At 49.5% G+C, this 13,591-nt stretch overlaps 1 protein-coding gene across 6 annotated transcripts in view; it reads left to right on the top strand.

Moving 5' to 3' along the window:
- The window catches only part of RNFT2 (ring finger protein, transmembrane 2), a 98,735-nt gene that overhangs the window by 46,899 nt on the left and 38,245 nt on the right, over positions 1–13,591 (top strand). For all 6 annotated transcript variants that reach the window (XM_046025383.1, XM_046025382.1, XM_046025384.1 and 3 more), the window contains exons 8-10: positions 8,585–8,734; positions 9,908–9,973; positions 10,108–10,209. In XM_046025383.1, the coding sequence (XP_045881339.1) occupies positions 8,585–8,734; positions 9,908–9,973; positions 10,108–10,209 (318 nt within the window). The remainder of the gene's footprint in view (positions 1–8,584; positions 8,735–9,907; positions 9,974–10,107; positions 10,210–13,591) is intronic.

Here is a 13,591-nt window from a genome sequence, read left to right as displayed (position 1 = left end):
TTTCACAGGTACAAGCTCAGGGTTGATTTGATCTGCCTTGTATTTTTAAAAGCTCATTTTAGATACCGTGTGAAGAAGAAAACCATAGAAGGGCAAGGACAGAAGGACAAGCAGAAGCAAAGAGCGGTTTCCAATAGGATTTGTAGATGGATTGGATGTTAGTTATCAGAGGGAGGATAATCAGGATGATCTCAGGGGTCTGAGCACATGGAGAGGAAGTACTTTGCCAAAGGCATACAGCTGGAAAGTGGCAGAGCTGGGATTCGAACCCAGTCCATAGAAAAGAAGACCTGCCTCCAAATCACAGGCCGCCTACTTGGCAGCTGTGTCCGTGTGCTCAGCCTGCTCTAATAAAATACCAGGACATTTCTTTCTTATGGCTCTGGAGGCTGGAAGTCCAAAAGTCAAGGCTGATTTGGTTCCTGGTGGGAACCCTCCTCCTGGCTTGCTGATGGCTGTCTTCTTGGCATGTCCCCACATGGTGGGGAGGGGGGCGGTGGTGGAGAGAAAGAGAGGACAGGAGCACACAAGCTCTTTGTCTTTTCTCATAAGGGCGCCGATTCCATTCCTGAGGGCTCCAGCCTCATAACCTAATCACCTCCCAAGGGCCCCACCTCCTCATACCATCCCAAGGGGGTTAGGTTTCTACATGGGAATTTTGCGGGAGAATTGATTCAAGCCATAGCACCCGCTAAGTAGTCGTAGATGAATGCTTTCGGGTTTTTTGGTTGTGTTTTGTATTGTTTTGCTCAAAGCAACTACCATGATATTATTGCTTAGGATTCCATGCGTCAGGAGTTCTGTCAAAGCCAGAGCAGGGACAGCTGGTCTCCATGCGGTGTCTGCTGGGGCTGGAGCCTTGACGAGGGCCTGTTCCCTCACAGGTGTGATGCATCGGCGGCCGGGGCTGCAGTGATCTTCCCAGGCTCTGTATCCCAGACCCCCAGATCTGAATTCTCATTGTCAACGGGGTTCCTTGCTTCTTTCTCCTACCTATAGTCTCAGAGCCTCTCCTTGGAAATATTGTATCTGTTTATTTCAGAGAGAGAGAAGAGAGAGAGCACGCCAAGCATGAGCAGGGGAGGGGGGAGGGACAGAGGGAGAAGCAGACTCCCTGCTGAGCAGGGCTCAACCCCAGGACCCCAGGATCATGACCTGAGCCGAAGGCAGACGCCTCACTGACTGAGCCCCCCCAGGTGCCCCAGAGCCTCTCTTTCTTTCTAGGCTGGGACGTTCCAGATGACACTTCAGTCTCATTCTGATGTCCTTTAGTTCTTTTGAACCTGACATGTCTCATCTCCAAAAGAAGCCGGCATTAATAATGCTCACCTTCTCAAATGTTCGTGAGATTCCTAACTAGCTCCTGTCACATACGGAGGCCTCTCTGGGTACCTGGGTCTTAGGTTCACTTGCTCATTTGATCCTCACACAATCCCCCTCCGTGTGTTGGAGGCAGGTTGCTCTGGCTTGTGAGAGCCGATGGTTAAGTTTTCAAGAAACTTGCAAGCGGGTGTGAAACCCTTGGCAGCTTGAAATGGGCCTTGTGGGAGTATTTACGCCATAGAAATTGACAAACACACTAATCAGGGCCTTTGTTGGTTGTTTTCCAGAGACCTGGTTTGCGCGTGTGTGTGTGTGTGTATGTGTGAGTCTGTATACATATATATATTTAACCCCATTTACAGATTAAGAAACTGAGGCTCAAAGCCATTAAATTATTGTCTAAAATCAATTAGTAGATGCAGATCTGACCTTGGAGTCCCAAATCCCATACCCTTACCTGCTGGGCTGTCTTCCTTCTCCAGATGAGCAAGTGTGCCCCAAAGAGATTCATAAACAGGCAAAGCCGTGTCATATTGTGAATTGCAATGCGGAAAAATATCTTTCATCTCTGTCTACCCATTCTGTATATATGACCCAGCTAACAACCATCCGATGATGTGTCCCCTCCCTCCTCACCCCAGAGTTCAAGTCCTCTTCCCCAATTCATTTCTCCTGCTTCTCAGCAGTCCGCTCTCCTGCATTTGCCACCCCCTCCCAGAGTCAGCCCTCTGTTGTTGCCTTGTTTCCCATTTCACTCTGTGTGTCCCCGCGCCCCCACTGTGGAAGTCAGCACAGACTCCTCCGCCTTCCCGTCTCTGCCGCTCCCGCCCCCTAGATCAGAATCCCAGCGGAGAACCCTGTGCTCCCCAGTCCTGTGGCAGTTGTTCCCGTTCCCCTTCACGGGTGGCAGGGCGGGCAGGCGGGCGGGCGGGCGGGAGAGGGTGGCAGGGAGCAGACGGCTCACAATCTGATCGCTTCTCCTTGCTCCCTGACACCCCAGAGAAAAACCACACATTCCATTTGGTGGTCGTCAGAAATAACATGCTTAAGAAACCTGGAATTACAAAGCTGCTTAATTAGAGAGCGATGGTTTCACGGGGATATGCCCAGTTTTCCCTGGGGGTTGTATCTCCTTCTCCAAGTGCTCCCCCCCCCCCCAGCAGCTAATTGCTACCTTTGCATGGTGCCACAAAGACACTCGCTCCCTTTATTTCGTCGTCTGTGACATCGGTGCTCGCTTCTAAAGAGACATTCTCTCTTCCACCTCTCCTTCCCCATCAGCGAACTTGAGAAGCTGACGTGAAGAAGGAGGGTGGACTCCCTAGCCTCGGAAAGGTCCCCGGCCACGGGACAAGCGTCTCCTCCCTGTCAGGTGCTGGCAACACGACCGACTGGGAGCCAGATGGCCTTTGCGCTTACGGGGCTCACTGTCCGGTGGGAGAGACACACACTGAAATAATTTTGTAGCTCTTGTGGGAAGTGCTCTGAAGGAGGACAGTGAGCCGACACCTGGACGATGAACAGGTGTCAGGCACACTCCGGAGAGCAGCTGACAGTGTTCCGTCTGCAGGACGAGCTTGGTCTGCACAGGGAAGGGCCGAGAAGCTGGTGTTTCTAGGGCTCTATCGGGGTCCCCCCTACGGGTTGTCTTCTCCAGGTTCTGATATTTTAGACCAGGACTGGCAAGCCAAAGGCCGCAATTCAAATATACTCGGATGCCTGTTTTCATAAAGTTTTCTAGGAACTTTAGCCATACCTATGTGTTTACCTGTTGTCTCGAGTCGATTCTGTGCTATAAAAGCAAAGGGGAATAGTTGTGACAGAAACTGTATGACCCTCAAAGCCAAGGTATTCATGATCTACACCTTTGTGGGAAAACGTTGCCAACCCCTGATCTAGACCCGCTTGTGGGCAGGAAGTAGGAAGCGTGGGGCCTGCGCCGGGCAACTCGCCTGCAGCTAATGGAATCCAAGAACTGGGGATCCAAAGACAATGACCTAGGCTGAATAAAAGCAGTAGTAAGAAGCGGGTGGGTGACAGGATCTGAGCCCAGGCTGTCTGGCTCTTGAGGCTGTGCTCTTAACCACCAAGCCAGGCTGTTTGAGCAAGATCGACCTGAGAGACAGGACTCCTGGGTGGCTCAGTCGGTTAAGCACCCGCCTTCAACTCAGGGCATGATCTCAGGGGGGTCCTGGGATCAAGCCCTGCATTGGGCTCCCTGCTCAGGAGGTTGTCTGCTTCTCCCTCTCTCTGTCTCTCTCTGCCATTCCCCCTGCTTGTGCTCTCACTTGCTCTCTCTCAAATAAATAAATAAAATCTTAAAAAAAAAAAAAAAAAGATTTGCCTAAGAGGGGCCGCAGAGTCTGTCCCGAGAGTCAGCCAGATGCCAGCCTGCAGGGTTTCCAGAGACACAGGGACACAGAGCCTTTCACGAGGTGGTCATGTTCTCCCCCACCATGAGGCCAGGCAGACAGAGCAGGAGGCTGCCCACCAAGATGGCATGGGGCCCCTGTCTATCCTTTCTGTCACTTCTGAGCTTCTAGAACACCTGTTCTTCCCCATCCTCCCCATATTTCCTTCCTCATTCCGCTTCTTACGTATCCACTAAAACAGTGCTTCTCAAACTTGAACGTGCACCCAGATCACCAGGGAAACTGGATCCATTGCAGGTTCTGCTGCAGCAGGTCTGGGGTGAGGTCTGAGATCATGCACTTCCAACAAGCTCCTCGGCAGTGCTGAGGCCAGTGGACCAGGGACCACACTTTGAGTAGCAAGTCTTTTTCAAGGTCAGCTGAGATGGTACCTTCTCGTAGGTCTTAGAAGACTTACCTAATCACTTCTCCACTCCCACCCCATCCTCCAGCTCTGGCCCCCTCGTGCTCAGCTCTAGCCGAGTTGCACCACACTATGTTAAAATAATTTGTCTAGCGTCTGTCTTACTCATTAGGTGGTGAGCTCCCTGAGGACAGGAATGAGGTCTTGGTCATCTTAGTATCATCAGAGCCTAGCGCTGTGTCTGATGCATAATGGCTGTCTAGCAATGGAAGGTGGGGGGAGGGACATCAATGGATAGGAGAGAAAGTAGGAGGGAGGGAAGAAGAAAGGAAAGAGGGAGGGATACATTGATGGATGCATGGATGGGAGAGAAGGAGGAGAGGAAGAAAGGAAAGGAGCGTTCTCTGGAGGGTCACTGAATTCAAGAAGGAGCGACAAAAGCAAGTTAGGTTGGATGCTGGGAGAGACTGGGCTGTTGGCCCAGAACGAGCTGGAACATGCAATAGTTGAGTGAGCCTAGATGAGGGCAGCTGAAAGCATGGGGCAGCTGAGGCTGAGGTGGTGCAGGAAAACGAAGCTCACAACATCAGTATTCAGCAGAGCCCGGGGCCTGCTGTCAGGACACAGACAGAGTTTGAGCGCTAGCCATCCGCTGAGCTGCTGTCCCATCGCTTCCGCGCCCACCACACCACTGGCTTGTAAAAACAGCATGGCGCCCATCCCCTGCATCTCTGCTTTCCCAGTCGCCTCCACCTTCCCTCAGGCTGCAGAGGAAACCAGCATTCCCCTCGGAGGCGTATGTCCAGGGTCAGGGATCAGTGGGAGTCTGGAGGGGGTCGAGGGCCCTCACAACAAGGGCACAGCCAGTCACAAAGGTCAGGCAATGGGATGAGTGGACAACTGGATGCCCTTTCTTGGTCCTTAGCTTCAAGGGGCCCCCTTCCTAGGCCCATCAAGAGGGAATATAGTGGGGTTGATAGAAAGTCTTTATCCTCATCCCAGACATCATCCATTTGATGGATAGGCACATGTTTTTATAATCTTTTCCCCCCCTCTAATGTAAACGTAACATATGCTCAGTGTAAAAAAAGAAAAAATTGGGAAAGGCAGAAAAACACAAAGATTATGGGGCACATTTCCACTCAGAACTATTATGTCAATATTTCCTTGTGTCAGTAGGTACCCTTCGCCAGAATGATTTTTTACCTTTCCCTTTTGGAATTTTAGACTTAAAGAATTGCAGAAATGGTGCAGAGTCGTCACATACCTTTCCCCAGTTCCCTCTAATGTTACCATCTAGTCTGACCACAGTGCAGTTAGCAAAGCCAGGAGAGGAACAGCACTGCTGTTCCGATTAACAAAATGACAGACTTTACCAGCTTTTGCCAGTTGTCTCACTAACGTCTCTTTCATACTTTAGGGATTGTTGAATCCAAGACCCCTCATTGCATTCATCTGGCATATCGTATTTCATTCCTCTCTGACCTGACAGTTCCTTGATCCTGTCTTTGTCTTTTGTGACCTTGACACTTTTGAAGAGTCCTGGACATATCTTTTGCAGAATGAGCCTCCTTTTGGATGTATCTCTTTTTTTTTTTTTTTTTAAGATTTTATTATTTATTTGACAGACGGAGACCACAAGTAGACAGAGAGGTAGTCAGAGAGAGAAGAGGAAGCAGGCTCCCTACTGAGCAGAGAGCCCGATGCAGGGCTCGATCCCAGGATACTGGGATCATGACCTGAGCCGAAGGCAGAGGCTTTAACCCACTGAGCCACCCAGGCGCCCCTTGGATGTATTCATGACTCAATTCACGTTTTGTAAATTGTTGACCAGAATAACCACGGAGTGATCCTAGGTTCTTCTCAGCGCATCATACCAGGGGGGTCCAGGCTGTTGACAGAACTTACTGCTGGGGGTGTAAATCTTGATCATTTGGATCACGTGATATGTGCTGGGTTTCTCCACAGTTGCATTTGCTGTTTTTCAGGATAACGTTCGAATGGCTGTATGGCTTTCCATTATAGCTCTCCACCACAACAGACCCTCTTGTTGTACATTTATTTACTTGTGTCTGTTGGTACTGTTAAAAAGAATGCTGCCGTGACCTTCATACACATCCCAGTGAACATCTGGATAATTTTGTTAGGATGAATTCCTAAAGATAGAATCGCTAGAGCAAATGCTATTCACATTTTTAAGGCTCTGTGTGCCTGAGGCAGGGATGGTTGCTTCTTTCTATGTTTGTTTGTTTGAATCAGCTTTATTAAGGTGTAATTTTACCCAAAAAAGTGCAGATTTGAAGCATATATTTCAATGAGTTTTTTTTAATTAACATATAATGTGTTGTTTGCCCCAGGGGTACAGGTCTGTGAATCATCAGGCTTACACATTTCACAGCACTCACCATAGCACATACCCTCCCCAATGTCCATCACCCAGCCACCCTGTCCCTACCTCCCACCCCCAAGCAACCCTCATTTGTTTTGTGAGATTAAGAGTCTCTTATGGCTGGGTACCTGGGTGGCTCAGTCGTTAAGCATCTGCCTTCAGCTCAGGTCATGATTCCAGAGTCCTGGGTTCGAGCCCCAGATCAGGCTCTCTGCTCAGCACAAAGTCTGCTTCTCCCTCTCCCACTCCCCCTGCTTATGTTCCCTCTCTCGCTATGTCTCTCTCTGTCAAATAAATAAAAATTTAAAAATCTTTAAAAGGGGAGCCTGGGTGGCTCAGTGGGTTAAGCCTCTGCCTTTGGCTTAGGACATGATCCCAGGGTCCTGGGATCCAGCCCCGCATCGGGCTCTCTGCTCAGCCTGCTCCCCACCCCCGCCCCGGCCGCCTCTCTGCCTACTTGTGATCTGATCTCTCTCTCTCTCTTTGTGTCAAATAAATAAATAAAATCTTTTAAAAATAAAAATTAAAAATAAAAATCTTTTTTTAAAAGAAGAGTCTTTTATGGTTTGTCTCCCTCCTGATCCCATCTTGTTTCAATAAGGTTTGTTTTTTTTTTTTAAGATTTTATTTATTTGTTAGAGAGAGAGAGAGAGAGGGTACAAGCAGGGGGAGCCACAGGCAGAGGGAGAAGCAGGCTCCCTGCTGAGCAAGGAGCCCAATGCAGGACTCGATTGATCCCAGGACCTGGGATCATAACCTGAGCCAAAGGCAGATGTTTAACTGAGCCACCCACACTTCCCTATTTCAATGAGTTTTGACAAATGTATACACTTGTGTAACCACCATACCAATTACATTATAAAATATCTCTGTCACTCCCCAGAATTCCTTGATGCCCCTAATTGTTGGTCCTCCTCCCCACCCCAGGCAACCACTGATCTGATTTCTCTCACCACAGATTAGTGTTAATCTATTCCAGGACTTCATATAAATGAGAATTGTGCAATATATATTCTCTTACAATTGTCTCCTTCCATTGGACACATGCATGTGAGATTCAGCCATGTTTTTGTGTATATCAGTCATCTCTTCATTTTTATTCCTGAGTAGTATTCTATTGTATAAATATACCACAATTTGTTTATCCATTCCTCCACTGATGGACATTTGGGCTGTTCCCACCTTGGAGGTATTATGAATAGAATTGCTGTATCATCATTTGCCTATAAGCAGACATATAGTTTCATTTCTCTGAGGTCCATACCTAGAAGTGGAAATGCGAGGTCATAAATAGATGTATGTTTAAATTTATTAAACATAACAGGATGGGGTTATTTTCATCTCATTTTATAGCTCAGGCCACAGAAAGCTGGAGGGACTTGTCCAAGAGCAAAGGGAGGAAGGGAACTAGAATTGGTTGAGTACTGCTCCATGCCAGGCACGTGCTAGATGCTTTCTGTGAGTCTGCAGAGTAGCCTGTAAGACAGGAGTTGTGGTTCCCATTCTGCAGATGAGGAAGCTGGGGCCCGTGAACCTGCAGCAATTCAAATCCAGCCCCATCTGAATCCCAAATGCAACTCCTTCGCCCAGATGTCCCCCTGCATTCTTGCAGACAGCAGCTGGGAAGGAGATCGCACATCCCCCTCCACCTCTAGGCCTGCCCTTACTTGCATCCTTTTGTCCATCCAGCCCCTGCCCCGGTGGCTAGGCCCCCCGTGATGCCTGGGTCAGCCCTTGAGACAAGGGCAATCTGCGGGTGGGGCCAGGGTGGTGGCCCCAAAGCCACAGCAGGCACCAGGGAGTGACCCACACTCCAGCCCTCTGACAGAAGTGTCCAGTTTCTCCCTCCCTGAAATGCGATCCTCTGAGCTTTGCTCCTCGAGGCTGGTGGGCAGTGGGTGAGGGCGGCGGGCAGGGGCCACGTCTCCCCGGCCATATCGCAAACCCATTAGGAACAAGTCTGAGTGCTTTCCAAAGCTGATTAATGGCCTGCTTGTGACCTGGGACATCATTACTACCCAGGCTATGGGACCCCCCGGCTGGGTCCTTTGGGTCTTTTACAGCTAATAATAATTGATGCTTTCTGTGTGGTTGCAGGGCAAGTTCTATCTGGTCATCGAGGAGTTGAGCCAGCTGTTCCGATCACTTGTCCCCATCCAGCTGTGGTATAAATACATCATGGGGGATGACTCCTCCAACAGCTACTTCCTAGGAGGGGTCCTGATTGTTCTCTACAGTCTCTGCAAGGTGAGGTTGGCCGGGGGGCTTGAGGGCTGGCCTGAGCAAAGTCCACACGTTTGCCAGGTCTTGGAGGCAAGCGGGGAGCTTGGAATCTTTTTTTTCTAATGGGGGTTGCAACTCCTTGGCACTGAGCAGGTACGCAGGGCTGTACCACCCCACATCTACTTCCAAGACATTTTCATCACGCCAAAAACAAACCCTGTACCCATTAAGCCATCCCTCCCCGTTCTGCTGACTACTATCCCCCAGCCACTGGCAACCACCAGTCTGCTCTCTGTCTCAATGGACTTGCCTGTTGTGGACATTTCGCATAAATGGAATCCTCCGCCGTGTGGTCTTCTGTGGCCGGCTTCTTTCACTTAGCATCATGTTTCCAAAGTTCATCCACATGGTGGCATATATCAATACTTCATTCCTTTTTGCGGTTAAATCCACCCAAATTTCTTGCCCATAAAGCTCACCAGATGCTCTCCCTTCACATATTTCCATTATTACTCCTGTATTTATGGGTGAGGAGATGGGGGCTCAGAGAGAAGCTTCTCGCCCAGCGTCACTCAGCTAACGATAACAGAGTGGGTTTCTAACCTGGGCAGCCTGTTTCCAAAGCCTGGAGCTCTGACCTGTAGATGATACTGCCCACCCAAACTTGTTTCCATTCCTGGATACAAATTGGATTTTTCCCCCCAACCATAAACACATCGTCCTCTTTCTTTTCCCTTCTCTATTTCTGGCTCTAGAGAATCCTGGGGGAATATATTCTTCCCTTCTCTTCCTCCCAGCAGGACTAGCTGGGCAATCCATGCCCTATCAGCCACTAGGGCTTCTCTTGCCTGCTGATGCTGATCAACTGGCAATGCCTGACTGGTGAGCTGGCTGGGCTTAGAATCAGGGTGCTGTGATCAATTAGCAATGCCTGTGCTGGGCGTGGCGGGGGGGAGAGGTAGAATGTGTGTCATGTATTTGCTCTCCTGGCCCGGGTAGCAAGGGAGACTATTGACAGAAGGCTGCAAGCCAAATGCCAAGCAAAAGTGATGGGAATGAGGAGCCCCAAATGGGATCGAGTATCCTGAAAATGTTCATCTTCAAAGACAATGGGTCAGTGGGGGTGGTTTGGGAGTGGTAAGAAAGATCCTAAACAACCCTTGGAGACTTTCAGCCATCACTCCCCTCTCTTTTCAGTCATTCGACATCTGTGGCCGTGTGGGCGGAGTTAGGAAAGCCCTGAAGCTTCTCTGCACCTCTCAGGTGAGCTGACTTCAAATGGCCTCCACTGAAGTCAAAAGAACCAGGAGCCAGAGATAGCTCTCGCAGTGCTCCTGAGGGCATGGCTCCGGGGAGGGTCCACAGCTGGCTGTATCTCTCTCTCCTCCCTCGTACAGAATTACGGCGTCCGGGCCACTGGGCAGCAGTGCACGGAAGCCGGTGATATCTGTGCCATCTGCCAGGCCGAGTTCCGGGACCCTCTGATCCTCATGTGCCAGGTGAGCGGGATTGGGCGGGGCCAGCAGGGGACAGAGGCTGGGGGGCCTCTAGGGCCATGTTCCATGCAGAAGTCCCATGTGCCTCTCCAGTGACCAAACCTCAGGGCTCTGCGGTGGGTCTTTGGGGACAGGATGGTCAAGACTGGAGTCAGATCGGACAGGCTCTGCCTCTTCCTCGGTGGGTGGCCCTGGGCAGGTTCCTTCACCTCTGTGAGCCCTAGATTTATCAGTCCAGCGTCAAAAATGACAAATTCAGTATGCCATAGTCAGATTCGTCGGCGTAGGAATCCAGACAGCACTCTGGACCCTTCAAGGGTGGATCATTCCATCTTCCTGAGCCTTGGCTTTTCTCGTTTATAAAATGGGCATCATAATGCCGACTTCATAGAGCTATGATTATGATTAAATGAGATCATCAGTGAAAGCAAAATTTGAATTAGTCACCCATAAAAATGGCTCTTGTTAAAATTCTTATCATCACTGTAATTACTATTACCATTTGTTTTCGTTATTAGTTGTGGGCCACCAAACCATGGCAGTGAGTACTGGTTACCCTCTTTTAACTCCCTAAATGTACCCCCCCTCCTCCTGACATCAGGGACTAAGATGTCAGTTCAGCAGATGTATACGAGCCAAAGCGTCCTATCGGATACTGGGGAGGGGAGGCAGAGGGCACACAGACCCTGTTCCCTGCTCTGGCAGCTCACAGTCTCCTTGGGGAGACAGACACATACATAAATAACTATGAAACAAGGCAGGCAGTGATAAGTGCTGTGTAAGAGAGATTCATGCAGCATCCCGGGGGACCGGGACAGAGAGCAATGAGTTCCAGGCCGGGAAGGCTTTTTGCAGCAGACACACTGGTAGAAACAGGAGCACGGCTGCTCCCCTGTTCGGCGACCACCACCGACCCCCACGCCACTCCCTGCCCAGGGGTCAGAGGACAGGGAGGTGAGGTCCATTTCTGGCATCAGCAACATTTCTTTTTTTTTTTTTTTTTTTAATGTTTGGGGGATGTTAGGAGGTTTCTTTTTTGCATTTTATTTATTTTTAAATTGAGAATATATTTGCATGACTCAGAATTCAAACTGAGGAACTCATGAGTTGGCAGTCACAGGGGCTACGTGCAGCATGGGACCAAGGTTGGATCCTGGAACAGAGAAGGGACGGGAGTTGGAAAACCGATTTGAGGTAATCCAGACAGAGTTTGGAGTTCAGCGGTTGGTCACGTATCAATGGGGGTTTCTTGACTTTTATGTAAAAATAAAGCAAGCTGATGATATTGGGGAATTTAAACTTAGTGAGGGGGCTAAATAAAGATTCTCTGTACTATCTTTACAGCTCTTATATAAGTCTAAAATTATTCCAAAATTAAAAGTTTATTTTTTAAAGCATTTTAAATATACCAGAAGGAAAACAGTGACCGGCCTCCTACCTTCCCCCTAGCTTCCTAGTTTCTTTTGTTAAATCTTCATAGAGATGCTTTATGGAATTAAAACACTATATGTTCAAACACACACACACACACACACACACATCATTTTCAGAAAGACCTATGTTGTCTCATATTCTCCCCCAAACTGTGTTCTGCATCCTTCCTTGTTGACTGGAAACAGTGTCTTAAGAGAGCCCTCCTTCTTTGCCTATCATCCCCCTTCATGGATGGACCACCATTGGTTTTATCATTCCACTATGGATGGGCACTTGGTAGTTTATAATCTTCCGTAATTACAATGGTGGCTGTCGGGAGAGGGCAGAAATGGGGAGAGCTACGGCAGCTACCTGGGCCCGTCGTGTGGACTGAATGGGTTGACGCCAGTCAAGCATTTAGAGCTATGCCTGGTCAGGGTTCAGTCCATATCGGCTCTTCCTGGCACGCGTTCCGTTTCACGCATGTGCGGGCTCGTGGTGGGATAAATTCCTAGTGGTGGAATCACGAGGTCAGAGGGTATCCAGTTTTGACAGATACTGCCAAATTGCCCTTCATAAAGACTGTATCCGTTTACGCTCCTGGTGCGGAGCACCACACGACCTCTTGCTCCCCTTACTTACCAACACAGCGCACGTGCCGGCCTTCCCTGAGCCTGGCCAATCTGACAGGTGACGAGCGCAATCTCAGTGCGGTTTTTAATTTGCGTTTCCCTAATTACGAGTGCACTTGAGCATCTTTTCATATGGTTCAGAGCCATCTGTATAGCCTTCTCCGTGGCAGCGATGATTTGAACATGATGTCAAGGTGAAAGTCTTGCTTCTTCCTTTCTGGCAAGCTCTCCCAGCCTTCATGTGTTTGCTTCTCTCCCATTCCTCTCCTGGTACCATGACATCTTCGCACACGCGGCAGTGGTCGGAGCCCACAGCCTTGGCCAAACCAGTCTCGCTCTGCTGCTGGGAGCTGGGCCTGGGCTGGCAGAGATGACTTCCACAGGCAAAAGGGCCTCGTTAATTCCCGAGCACTTGGAAAGAATGAATGAATGAGTCAAGTGCTTCTTCCCCAGTCAGAGTCTTCCCTGACTCTGCTTCCCCAGACTAGCCGGTTCTCCCAGCAGTATGGCCTCAGAGATCCTTGTGTTTTTCCCTTCATAGTGATTATCCCAGTCGTCCGCTAGTTAACTGGGCAACTGGTTGCGTAAGGTCTGTCTCCTCTTGGACAAAGTGTAGGCAGACTTGAGAGGGGTGACCGTATCTGTTTTGTTAGCAGGAGAATCATAGCACTGACTCAGTAAATATTGGATGGATGGTGGATGGATGGATGGAAGGAAGGAATGGGTTGGACAGAAGGGGACAGATGGCGTGAGATAGATGGGCTGGAATGGATAGATGGATGGTTGGTTGGGATGGAGATGGATGGTAGCCAGGTCGAGGGGTGGATAGATGAGTACAGAGGTGCATGGACAGAGGTGTATGTGTGTGGGTGACTGAGTAGTTGGACAAATGAATGGACCCACCTGCGGGTGCATAGGTGGGTAGATGTGGGATTGGGTGGGTAGATGAATGAAGGTGTAGATGGATGGATGAATGGATAGATGAACAGGAGAGATGAATGAGCGGGTAGAGGAAGAGCCCACCAGGTTAAAGGAACATCTTATCTCTCCTTCAAAGGGACTTCAAAGTAGGCACAGTGTGTCACTCACACACAGGCCCCACCTTCCTCCCCGCCCCCCATCAGAGCCTGGGAAGCAGATTGTCAACGGTAACGGTAGCAGGTCAGGCAGACACTGGGCATGTGCAGAGGTTAGAGCCCTCTACTCAGGCAGAAGCACCTGCCCAGTTAGTCACTCCCCAAATATCTGTGCCATGCCTCCTGCCAGGCAATGGGACATCAAGGAAAGGGCACTTTGAACACACAGTCAGAAACTTGACTTTCTTTCCAACAGAGAAGATT

Source organism: Meles meles, chromosome 12 (assembly GCF_922984935.1).
Source record: "Meles meles chromosome 12, mMelMel3.1 paternal haplotype, whole genome shotgun sequence".
In the NCBI taxonomy this organism is placed as follows: Eukaryota; Metazoa; Chordata; class Mammalia; order Carnivora; family Mustelidae; genus Meles; species Meles meles.
Note: the sequence above shows the minus strand (reverse complement) of the source record. Positions and strands in the feature narration are given on the sequence as shown.